This window comes from Motacilla alba, chromosome 3 (assembly GCF_015832195.1).
Source record: "Motacilla alba alba isolate MOTALB_02 chromosome 3, Motacilla_alba_V1.0_pri, whole genome shotgun sequence".
NCBI classification, from domain to species: Eukaryota; Metazoa; Chordata; class Aves; order Passeriformes; family Motacillidae; genus Motacilla; species Motacilla alba.
Window position 1 is genome coordinate 43,420,600 of NC_052018.1, and position 12,320 is coordinate 43,432,919.

At 43.6% G+C, this 12,320-nt stretch overlaps 1 protein-coding gene across 1 annotated transcript in view; it reads left to right on the plus strand.

Annotated features, from left to right (window-relative positions):
• Nucleotides 1-3,432: 3,432 nt before the first annotated feature.
• LIN28B (lin-28 homolog B) overlaps nt 3,433-12,320 on the plus strand; it is a 97,621-nt gene continuing 88,733 nt past the window's right edge. The window contains exon 1 of the mRNA XM_038133329.1: nt 3,433-3,678. Coding sequence (XP_037989257.1) covers nt 3,460-3,678 — 219 coding nt within the window. The 5' untranslated portion in view covers nt 3,433-3,459. The remainder of the gene's footprint in view (nt 3,679-12,320) is intronic.

Sequence of the window (12,320 nt, forward strand, 5' to 3'; positions counted from 1 at the left end):
AATGGAAAAAAGACAAATGCAAGACCAGAATGAGAAAAAAAAAGCACAGATTAAGAGGAATAGTCTCCTGAGATTAGAGCTGTTCCAAGGGGCAAAAAGCTAAGCCTGGAAACTGGGGAGCAGAGGCAGACTCCCTGCCAAGGCATCTCAGTCATATCAGTGTGTCCTTTGGCCAGCATAGCTTAGTCTGCAATATGTGAAAATGAGTTTATGAAGATTAGCATTACTGTTGGCTGGAAGAGCTGTCATACATATGTTCAGGATGCAGCAGCATCTCTCCTATTAATTTTGAGGGGCAAGGACAGGGGTGGCTGATTAGAAAACCATGAGGGAAGTATGGGAAGTTAGTGGGCAAATAGGATAGGCTAAAAGAAGGAAGAGGAAAAGGGTCTGGGAATGCAGTGGAGGAGGAAAAAAAACTTAGAAGCACATCTGCAAAATGTGGATTGGGACGACAGGCCACTTTAACAGGTCACATTAGGAAGAAGTGCCATGGCTCAGGAAAATGCCTAGTACAGTTTAATCTGCATAGGAAGAAACAAATTTTTCAGCAAGTTCTCAGGGGGAAACCCTATGAACAAGGTCAGTGGAAAAAATCTGGAAAAAAGAGAAAGCAATAGGGAAAAAAAATGTGCCGTGTTTTCAAAGCCTGTTTGCTGTGATTTATTGAAGGAGTTCAATTCTGCTTATGCTCCATATATAATTTGTTTTATACAAACTTGCTATAAAATTAGGTTACATCGTATTCTGAGGGCGCAGCAAAACAAAGCATATGGGGAAGCTTCTTTTTCTGCAAAAATAAATATCTCAGCAGAAATAGTGGGTACCAGGAAGGAACTCTTCCCCAACTACAAAAAGTAAATAAAAAATAAGTGAAAAACCAACTTCTAACCATGATTTGGTTTTGCTTGTTTGTTTTTCAGAAAAGATCGTGTAGCCTCAAACTATTAGCCAAATACACCTAAAGTTGTGTTAAGGTAATATAGCTTTGTACTAGGCTAGATTTATACATATACACACAGAGTATGCACTGAATTCTAGGTAACAGAGTCAAATATTAGGATTCTAGATAAATGCAGGTACTTAAAATCTCATCTGTGAAACATGGAACAGCTTTCTATGGCTGTGCCTAGATAAGTGAAAGTGAGACAGTTTGGTCATTTGGTCTCTGGAAGCCTTGAGCCTCCTGAGCCTTGGAAACATCTCTGTTCCACACAAAACCTTTCTGAGCTAAGGCACAGTACTTGTGGGCTAGAGACATTCCACAGCTGCTTTAATCACAGGCTAAGATCACAGAGCAAAATTCTGTGTAAAGCTTTTTCTGTTGAAAGGAAGTTGTGTATGATAAGAATTTTAGTGCTGACTTTGTGCTTACTTACACAAAAAAATGCTAATAAATTATTGAAAACCTTACTCTACCCTCAAAAATTAAATCTACAAAGGAAAGCCCAAGAGTGGGAAGTTCAAGGCAGGCATACTAACGCCTAATGATAGAAAGTACATGTGAACTGGGCTCACTACAGTCCGTGTTTTTATCTTGTTCTCTTAAGGAAATGGAATTGCATTTGATGTCCATCTCTTTGCTCTCAGGCTAATTTTGAACCCTTTTCACAGTTTCAGCCCAATTCAACATAAAGGATCCAGAAATACTATGTGTCATGACAAAAACCAGCAGTCAGGAAAATGAGACTGCTAATCAGTGTCCTCTCCAGATGGAAGATGGTGTGATTTCACCAGTTGCCTACTGTTTGACTCACCAGTTGGCTAATCCTCGGCACATGTGAGGAACCACACTGCTGAGAACCATATCCATTTTGCTAGTGTATGTGAAAAGTGGTGACTACTGGAGCCTGTGTAGAGTGAATTGGTAGGAAAAGGATGTGGAACATGGGTTCCATAGGTAGCCAAACTTTGTTAATCCTTCTGTTTTTAGAACAACAAACAATATACCCTTGGGTGAAGTTGGTGCTGGCTTATGACAGTACGCAAACTACCATTGGGGTATTCCACAGTTAAGTCAGGACAAGCTAGAAGAACAAAACTTTGGCATTTTTAAAGTCTCATATGCCAGTAAAGGAAGCCAATCATGCTGCAAGACTGTTGGGAATGGACAAATTCCGGACAAACCAGTTGTACAATGGGAATCCTGCCTGCTTTGTGGATGTGGACTGCACACCAGCAGACCCTCCACCTGCAGGTCTGCAGTTGGTTAAAGTACTGATAAGACGCACAAGATCGTCCACACAGGACCGATGCCCTCCCACCTGCTAGCGGCAGATTTGGGGGTGAGCAGCAGCGCAAGAGGACACCGCAGCTGGAGAGTCCAGTCCTCGGGGCGGCGGAGCCGGACGCAACCACAGGTGCCAAATGGCCTCCAAGATGCGCAGCCAAGGCGGCGCCTGGGGGAGAAGGTTGTCGGCTGGATGCGGCGACCGGGGCCGTCGCCCTCGGCGAGCGTCGGCTCCGGCGGGGCCGTCGGGTGGCTCCCGGGGGCGCGGCCGGCCCCGCCCCGCCCGCCGGCTCCCGCTGCCCTGGAGCGCCCCCGCGCGCAGCCGCCGGTGCCGCCCGCCCGCCCGCGGGGAGGGCGGCGGGGCAGGTGCGCGGCGGCTGCGGCGGCGTGAGCCAGCGCCGGGGCCGTGTCCGCCCGCCGCCGCCGCCCCTCCTCGCTGGCTGCTACTGCCGCCGCCTTCCCGCCGGGAGCACCGGTTCCCTCTGCCGCCGCAGCTCGCTTTCTCCTCCTCCTCCTCCGTTCCGTCCTCCCAGTGGCTCGGGAAGGCAAAGCCCCCCGCCGGGGGCGCCCGTCGGTGGGTGCGTGTCCCCCAGCCCCCGCGCTCGCCTCGCCACCGCGGCAGCCGCCGGCACAGCCCCTCTCAGCCCGGCCACCATGGCGTGCGGGAGGTAAGCGAGCTCCCTTCACCTCTCCCTTCGCGGGTCTCGCCCTCCCGCCGGCGCCGCACCTGCCAGGGCGCCGGTGGGCGGCCGCGAGGAGGGGACGGCCGGCGGGTTTCTCCAGTGCCGGCGGAAAAGTTGCGCTGGGCGGAGGCGGAGCGGCGCCGCATTGTTATGTGTGCGGGCGCGGGTGCTCCCTGCGGGCGGCGGCGGGGCGGGTGTACTTCCGGGTTCGCACCTTTCTCCCTTCGCCGCCGCCGCCGCGCCCCCTCCTCCGCCGGCCGCCGCTGCCCCTGAGCCCGCCCGCTACGGCCCCGGCCGTCTGCGCCCGAGCCGCCGGCACGGGGGAAGGGGGCGCCGGGCCGCGCCGCCTGTCAAGCGCGAACGACGACGGCTGCCGCGGTAGAGGAAAGGGTGAAGGGACGAAGCCGCCCCCCGCGCCTAGCGGGGCGCGGGGCGCAGCGCCCCGCCGAGAGCCGGTGGCGGCCGGGGCCGAGGGACCGGCCGCGGGGACGGTGCGGCAGCCCGACGCCAGGGGGCGGCCCGCGCCCCGCCGACAGCCGCCGCCGGATGGCGGTGACCGCCCGGCGAGCGGCCGCGGCCGGGAGGGGCGGGCAGGGACCGGCGCGGGGCGCCCGCGGCCCGGCGGAAGGGAAGGCCGGGGGAGGAGAGCGAACTGACGGCGGGACGGCACCCGCCGGGCGAGGCGACCGCTCCGAGGCGGCCGGGGAGCGGAGGATGGGGCGGAGGCGGCGCGCCCCGAAGGGTGCGGGGCTCGACCGCCCTGCGGTAACCACCGGCGGGGCGGGCGGGGGCCGCGTGTCACGCGCGGCGCCGTGTGCGCGGTGCGGGGGGTTTAACGCGAGTGGCGGCGGGGCCGCCATCTTGGATAGCTCCCGCCGCGGCGCGGGGAGCGCGGGGTCGCGGCCGGGCGCTGCCCGCCCCCGGCGGGGCTGCGGGGACAGCGCCGGGACCGCGGCGCGCCGGTGCCGGGGGCGCGTCCCCGCCGGCGAGGGGGCGGGCGGGCTCTCCGGGGCACTGTGACACGGAGCCCCGCGGCTGGCTCTGAGGTGCCGGCCAGGCACGGTGCGGGACGCGGTGCGGGGGAGAACCAATAAAGTGCCGAAATGCCTCCAACACGCCTTGCTCCTGCCTGTCTGGTTGCGCGCCCGCGGTTCCGCGTGGCCGCTGCCTCCGCGGTGAGGGTACGGCCGCGGTATCTCCGGGCTCCGCGGGCAGCGACCGTGTCTGAGCGCCGGCAGCTCCACTCGGCTGTCGTGTCATTGTAGCACACCATGGAGCGGGTCAGATAACCAGCTATCGAATGAGAACGTTAACCTAAAAATCAGTAAACAGCAGCAATGCGCGCATTTTGTCCAAGCTATAATAAAATACGCAATTGGCGTATCTAAATAAATTTGAAAACTCTAAGTTAATTTTAAGTATCTTTTTGGCTTTAACATGAGGGTATTACCCATTTTAATCTGATAAATATGTTACCTAAAGAGATTTGATTCATTTACTTGTTTCTCTCTTACCAGCTGGTTAGCTTGTTAGTGATGGTGAGTAAATGATGTACGATGATCTTGCAGTGATGGGACAAAACAGTAGTGCATGCTACACCGATTTGTTTACAGACTTGACTCCTTTTCCTTATGTAACTGGTCATGCTGTTCTTTTTAAATAGGCCGTTCACAGGGCTGTGGTTTTTTTCCCACCTGTTTTGGAATTTCCCATCTTGCGTAAAAATTGCAAGTATAGAGAAGTGTCCTGTCATGGGCAGGTCGTCAGGCACTAAGAAAATAATTACAGCTTAATTTGGTCATAGTTAACTCACATGTAGTTGAGTATACTTTTAGTGATATCTGGATATAACATTGTACTGAAGTGCAGTAGTGCATGTTTACTCTTTGATACCTGTATGCTTACATTTATTTTTTAAAACATACTACTGAAAAAAAACCTAAACCCAAAACCCAAACAAACAAACAAAAATGTGCCCCTTAAAACTTCAGGGGAGGTAATACTGACAAACTTGTTTGAAAAATTATTTGTAATATATGCAGCTAAGTCATATTTCTTCAAAGAATGATGATTTCTTTTCCCCTTTGGTACAAGAGTAGTAAGAATCAATGTTGAATTAAATTATGACTTAAATTATTAATACACCAGGAAGTCAAGTTTCCTTTGCTGTAGTCAAATGAATCATGTATGTAATGGCAAAGGTAGTGATTTTATCTGATGTTTGTCCCTTACAGTAGTTACAAATATGCAGCTGTACTGAGAACTCTGCCTGTGTGTGTATTACAAAAGTAACTGCCTTCTACTCTGATCATTTTAAAATACATTCTGTAAAGGACATGTGCTGCTGTCTCACTTTTATCAAAACTTTTCTTTTTCTTTAATTTCAATTAATCTGAAAATTTGATAGCTGGCATGTACTGAGAATTTAATGGGAGGGAAGACAGAAGGAAGAAGGAAACCCCACATGCTCTCCCTCCTAGGCCTGAACAGCTGCAGTCTAGGCCATTTGCAGGACGCAGTGGTAGGTCACACGCAGTGTTTCACATTGCGTTGCCGAGCACAGAAGTGAATTTTAAAGCCCAAGCGGTTAAGCCATTTGTTCCTCCTCTTTTTGTGCTTTGTAACCCCGTGGCAGCGTTTTGTTCGAGCGGCAGCTGAAGCCCGCGGCGCGCAGCGCGATCCTCGGGCGCAGAGGCGAGGCGCCGCGCGTCGCCCCGAGCAGGGCGCTGGGCGGGGAGACGGCTTCCCCAGGAGCGCTTTCCCCCGGGCGGGCAGCCGCGCATCCCCCGTGGCCGGCGGGGCGGCCGTGCCGGCCGAGGGGTCGCGGGCAGGCGGCGCGGTGCCCCGCGGGGCGCGGCGAGGGCCGGCGGCGGGCGCGGCCCCTCCTCCGTGGGCGCGGCGCTGTCCGCGGTGCTGAAGCCGCGGCCATGTTACTGCCGGGCCCGCCCGTCCCGGGCGCCGCCGCGGCCGAGCTGCCCCCGCGCACGGGTCACGGCACGGGAGTGCTCTCACCCGCGGACTCTCTGTAATGCACTGTACCGCGCCCGTACCGCATGCTGACAGCACAATCAATGGCAAATACTACAGCGCTTTCTCCTTCGGAACACGAGCGCTCCCAGCAACGCAGATTTTTTAGTAGCCAACTTGGGGAGCTTAAAGTTACCTATGTGAAATGGAAGTGTGCGGATGAAACCAGCAACTAGACAAAAACTTGGTATTCGCTGTTTTTAACCACACGTTCAGTTTGTGATAGGACGTTCTGAAAGTGAATATCAAAACAGCATGTCATCAGTGGGCACGAAATAACCACTCGTGGCACCGGGAAGGTTCAGGAAAAAGCAGGTATCCGTCAGCAGCAGTGCAAACACAGGTATAGGGTTTTCTCCTTTTTTTGTCTATTTAAAAAAGATAAATTCAGAAAGGTATGCTGTCTTGGAGATCTTTTTTTCCAAATTCACTTTAATGTGCTGCAACATCTCTACCACATGAAAAAAAATAAAAGCTTTTTTTTCATCTCAGAGACAAGCATTCATTTTCTGTAATTGCACACTGGATGTTTCAAATACAGTTGCACAACAAAAAGCAAATATGCTCCTCTGGTGTGATGTGTAGAGGCTGACAAAAAAAAAGACAAAACCAACATGGTGTGTTTCATATGGGAGGATAACACTTTTAAAAATATACATTCTGCTTCTAAAAATAGAATGAATTGATATGCAGAATGAATTGACCTTCAAATTAAAGGTCAGAGGTGACAAACCAGGACAAAGGTCATGCGGCTCATTTTCAAGCAATCAGTTTCTAGTTTTTTCATAGTTGAACAAAAGCTTAATTATACAGAAGAGTAAGGACTGTAATATTTAACAAGTCGATTCTAATAGAGAAATAGAAGTAGTTTTACACAATTCCCTATTTTCTTGAATGTATTTTTGTTAGGGAATTACTTGTGCTGTTACTGATGCAAAAATGTGTCTGTCTTAAATTAAAATATTTAAATGCATTTCTTAAGTTAACATGTAATAATCCACCACCTGTACTTAATATTACTGCTTCAGAGATGAGAGGGTTGTGTAGCCATTTTCTGATTTTTCAGTGATTTTAGAAAAAAAAAATCCTGCTTATGCTATTGTTTCAATAAAGTTAGATTGCAGGTCCATTCATTTTGGCATTAGTGCACATGCTTATCATTTCTAGCAAACCACTTCCCCATAATCCTACTTCCAGTCTGCAGCATGCCCTATGTCCAAATGCAGTAATTAGAGAGACCTAATACCTGTTTAACTAGTATGTGTATGTGATTAGTATTTTATTATATCTGCTGTCTAAGATTCAGTGTTCTAACGATTTGAAGGTATTGGTTCAGTGTTTATATCAGTAAGATCACATTTAGGCTAAACCAAGCTTTCATAAATATTCTGAAGCTTTTTAACAAATATTCTATAGGCTGACCATATGCAGTAATGAAACACCTCAGGATAACAACTAGAAATTCAACTGTTAAAATGTGTGCACTCATTCACTAATAATTTTCTAATGCATATTAGGTTTTTGCCTTTTTTTTCAGATACTGTATGTCCTGTACCTACTTCAGCTACTGATGTGTACGTTGTTTTTAAAGTTTTCATCTTTTCTTTTAGAGATAGTGAATTTTAGTTATATATCACTGATGTTCTTGTTTACTTTTTTTTTCTCGTTTGAATGAATAGCCTATCTCCACTAAAGTTTATAAAAAGAGACTATTGCATCACGTTATTTGTTTGGTTGTTTTAAACAATGACTCACATAGAAGCCATTGACATGCAGGACTGATGTCCACTCCAGTTGAAATGGGAAAGATGTGCCCTGAACTATCCACTTTTCTAGGAAAGTGAATATTGGTGTTTGAAATACAGACACTCATCTGCTCTTTGCCTTCTACAATGTTTGATTTTATTATTTTAATGGACAATATCCATATCAGTACTTGATAAGCATATTACAAAATAGAAATGATTATAAAATCCATAATTAGTAGTGCTCTCAAGTAATAATTCAGTGATTAAAAAACCCAAGAAAAATGAAGAAAGAAGATTCTGTGGTTTGTAGATAAATAGCACATGCAAGTAAGACAAAAGTTTTGTGCAAAGGAAGAGATACATGAAGGTGTGTAAATTCCATCAAAACAAGTGTTAATGTAAAACATCTCAGAAAAGATGTCTGAACAAACCATAATAAAATTGTTATAAAAGTAAATGAAAATCATTCAGTTTTTAAAATAAAAATTGTAGAGCCATCACTTTTGACAGGATGATATTAAAATCCTACTTGGCTGCAGTATTTTTATAACCTAGGTGAAAGTTGTAAGTTACACAAATACTGAATTCAGCTTGTCATAAGATTTGTTCTTAATTTGACCTTTAGCAGGGTGTTTTCTCAGTACTTCATTTGGCATTGTTTTGTTTGCAAATAGCTATCAAGTGGGGAAATAAAATCTTACTCTCTATATGTAGTTTCTCACAGAAATAAATAACAAAATAAATCAGTGATCAAGCTCTGAAAAATGTTACCTACTTATGATTTGAGAATTAGGGCTTTTAAAGTTCTTTTCCTTACAAAGTACTGATATGAAGTAATTTAAGAAGTACAAAGAAAAATCCATCTGAAAACATGTAATAAGATCACAAGGTAGTTTTCTCATTGTTTCATTTGCTGTATAACAAATTGATGTGTAGCAATTTCAAATGCCTTTGCTAACAGCAAACTGGGAACAAAATACTTTAAATATGTAGGAAGTAGAACAGTAGTGATCCATTTTTACATTGTGTGTTTAAAAAAATTCATCTTTAAATCACAAAATATTGTTTGAAACATACCTGGTTTACATTGCTTTTTTTATTAAACAATTATGATAATTGTTTAGTATATGTATATTCAAATGCAGACCACAAGAAATTGCAGATTTTACTAAATCAAATACACTAAATATGAAAATTGTATATAATTAATTTCAGTCCTTTAAACAACAATAACCTTGTTCAGCATATTCCTTTGTTATGTATTATTAACATTTTAAACTAAATAAACGGTTAATAGTTTTTATTGCTTAAACAATTGTCAGTATAGTAGTAGCATTTAATTTTGAGGAGAAACTCTGATCCTAGAGTTGTCAAGCTTTCACTGGCTCCCATTCTGATACTGTGTGGAGTTCTTTACCCTTTTTATTGCCTAAAAAAAATCAGATTCCTAACAGTGGTGCAAGCACATTCTGCCTTTCTTTGTTCCAGTTCTCACTGTAGTCAAATGACATTCTTACACATAATTAAAAAGTGCATAACTGGATGTTTGTTTGTTCATTTCCTAAAAACTAAGATATGCTTGGCCTCTTTCATATCAGAAAAAAAACCCCATATCTGAGCTATTACCTAGCTGTGTTATTTACCTGAAGCTGTAGTTACTCTCCTTCAGATCAGTGACAAAAGAGAGTGAAATTAGCAAAGAAAGCTAAGTTTTCATTTGCTAGTTGTTCAATTAATTTTCTTAAATCAGCATTGTGAAAATATTTTTAAATATCTCACGCATGCTTGCTTTCACCTTCACATGCTAGAAAAATATTGTATTGGTGTATAAACAAAAGTATGGAAGAAAAGCAAAGAAAATTCTGGCTAAACAAAGAAATAAATTGTGAGAGCTTTCAACCTTATCCACCCTGTTATTACATAAGACATTAACACATGATACTTGATACTGTAAAAGTATCCTTTCAGGAAATCTTAATTTTTCTTATATATGCATTTCAAAGTAACTATATTGAACGAAATGAAATGAAAAGGAAGAAAAAAGTTTAAATGAAAACATCTCAGGAGGAAATCCAATATTTAGAATTGCACATTGAGGAATCTGTGTAAAAAAAGTAAATTCAGAGTGTCAGACAACACACATTTGGGAGGTTTGAAATGAAAATACTGTGTGCATAATACTTCTATCAGCAGTCAAAAACACTAAATAAGGTTAATTTTTACTGACTGGTTCAAGTGACAGCAAAGTTTGTTAATATCTGACTGGTGTGCGTGTATGTGTATATAGATACATTTTAAAAACTCATGTTTTGTGCTCTAACTATGCTTGGGTTCTGTCCACAGAGTTTTAAAATTTTGTGTATACTTTGCAGCATTCATCCATTTAAGTCTTCACTCCTGATGAGTGAAACTGAAAGAAGATCCTTTCAAAAGTGGAATGTTTTTCCCTATTCCTTCGCATCTCTATTTTCCTTGTTTGTTATAAAATAAACATTGGTGGTTTTTCTTTTCTAGTTCTTCTACTTTCTAATCATACTTGCAATACCCAGCATTCTTTAAAAAAATACTGCTGGCTTTACTCTGGAAGAAAACAGTCTCCTGGCTACCACTGTGAAAGAAACAAGTTTAACATATTAATTTTTCTTTTCAACTTACTTTTGGAGGAAAGCATATATCTTAGTTAAGTGGAATAACTATTTATGTCTGCTTTACTTTCTTCCAAACAAACAATGTTTCTAAATCCTTTGGCAGCAAACCTGCTTAAGGTAATGAATTTAAAACAATTCATATAATCCATACTCAGAGAATTCATTTTAGATAGATACAAGCTTGTTATTATTTTTTACTGATCGATAAATTGTCAGAAATAGATTACATAAGCTGTAAAGTTAGTTGAATTACAGAATGTGCTACTTGTAGAGGAAAGTGGATTACCTTTGTTGGGAGTCTGTCAGTGTTCCTTTACCTGATACTGCACTTTTCATTGTATTTTCTATCCAGCAATAATTCCATATGGTGTTCTCTTGCATTATTTTTCATGCTGACTGTTACAGTATCCTTCTGCATGCTGTGAATGCCTAGTTAAAATAAGGATTGCTTTCAAAGCCAGTGACTTTTTTTTTCTGAAAATATCTTGCTGTCTAGTACACAATTCCTCAGCAGCATTTATTTACTTACTTGCAGTTACAAAGTTCATGTAAATGCCAAGATAGTTTCAGAAGTAAAATGCCAGAATAATTTTTTGGTTTGTACAGCATAAGCAGGCAGAGGAGAGTTCACCATGAGCCATTTCAGAGCCCAAACCTGCTTCCATTTAAATCAGGGACTGATTTTGTATGTCTTTCAGTAGAATACAGTAAAATACATGCCAGAATAGTTTCTCATTTAATCTATTTAAATGAGTTCATAGAATTGAAATGACCAGGCTCTTCTACACTAACACATCTTATGTCAAGGTTTAAGTATTGTATCAGGAAGCTTTTTCTAATAACTATAAAAAATAGATATCCGTGTTTCTGCTTAATAATCTATTATATGACCCTCTAGAATATGTGTCTAAAAATGTGTTACAAAATTACATTACTGGAAACAAGAATAACTTGAACTTGTCCTGTTTTCTGCTACAGTTTTTAATAACTGTACTTTCCTCCTTTGAATCCCAACACCACTCCCCCAAATACTTAGTTTTAATCCCTTCATAAACTGAAGCAGGCTATGTTCCAAAGCCAAGAACGGATCCTTTACTCTATGCTTGCATATTTCATTATGTTGCATAAATAATGCAAGTAAATCTGAAAGACACAAAAGCCACATGGCCACAGGTTGGCAGAACAAAGAAGCAGATACAAGAGATTGGGCTTCAGTGCTTGAAGGTGTAAAAGCAGAGTTAGCTTTGATACTAGACAAAAGTCCACACAATTCCACTAAAAAACTTAGTTACTACAAAAGAAGATGAACTAAATTAGCTTGCCAGTGTTGTTGCACCAAAAAGAATGATTGTACCACCCCCTTTTCCCATTTCTGGCATTGGAAAGGATTTAGGGTATTTGACTGTAAGGGAAAAGAAGTTTGAGAAAATTAGTTCTGATTTGGTTTTGTTCATTCTTCTTCTGAATTTGCTCACTCCTAGTAGGATATCAAATTTTATTTTTTGGTTTTATTAAGAGAGCAGGATAGCTGTCCAGATGTTCTCTTAAACTGGAAAAAAGACAGAACTCAGATTTCTCTAAAACAGAAGAGAAATGGGTTTATAGCTAAACAGGTTGATACTACAATTCCTTGTTTCTTTTTGCATGGGTTTCAGTTAACATAGATTATTCAAAAATACAGTAGAGGGTAACAGGAGGACAGGCTTGTGGCAGGTGAGTTTGTGCATGCTCCAATCTATTCATCCTTCATTTGTTAAGCAAACTGGACAACCTAAGTAACAAGAATACTCCAAAACCAAGGTATTATCCTTAATGCTTTGTGCCATCTGCAGCGGTTTTGTCTGTGTGATATTTTTGTTGACATTATACAAAATAAGCCAGGCCTTTTTCAACTAGAGCAAAAAGCACACTTTTATAAATTGCAGTCAAGTCACACATCTGTATTTGTATGACTGATTGATGTTGTTTAGATTGAGACCTAGAA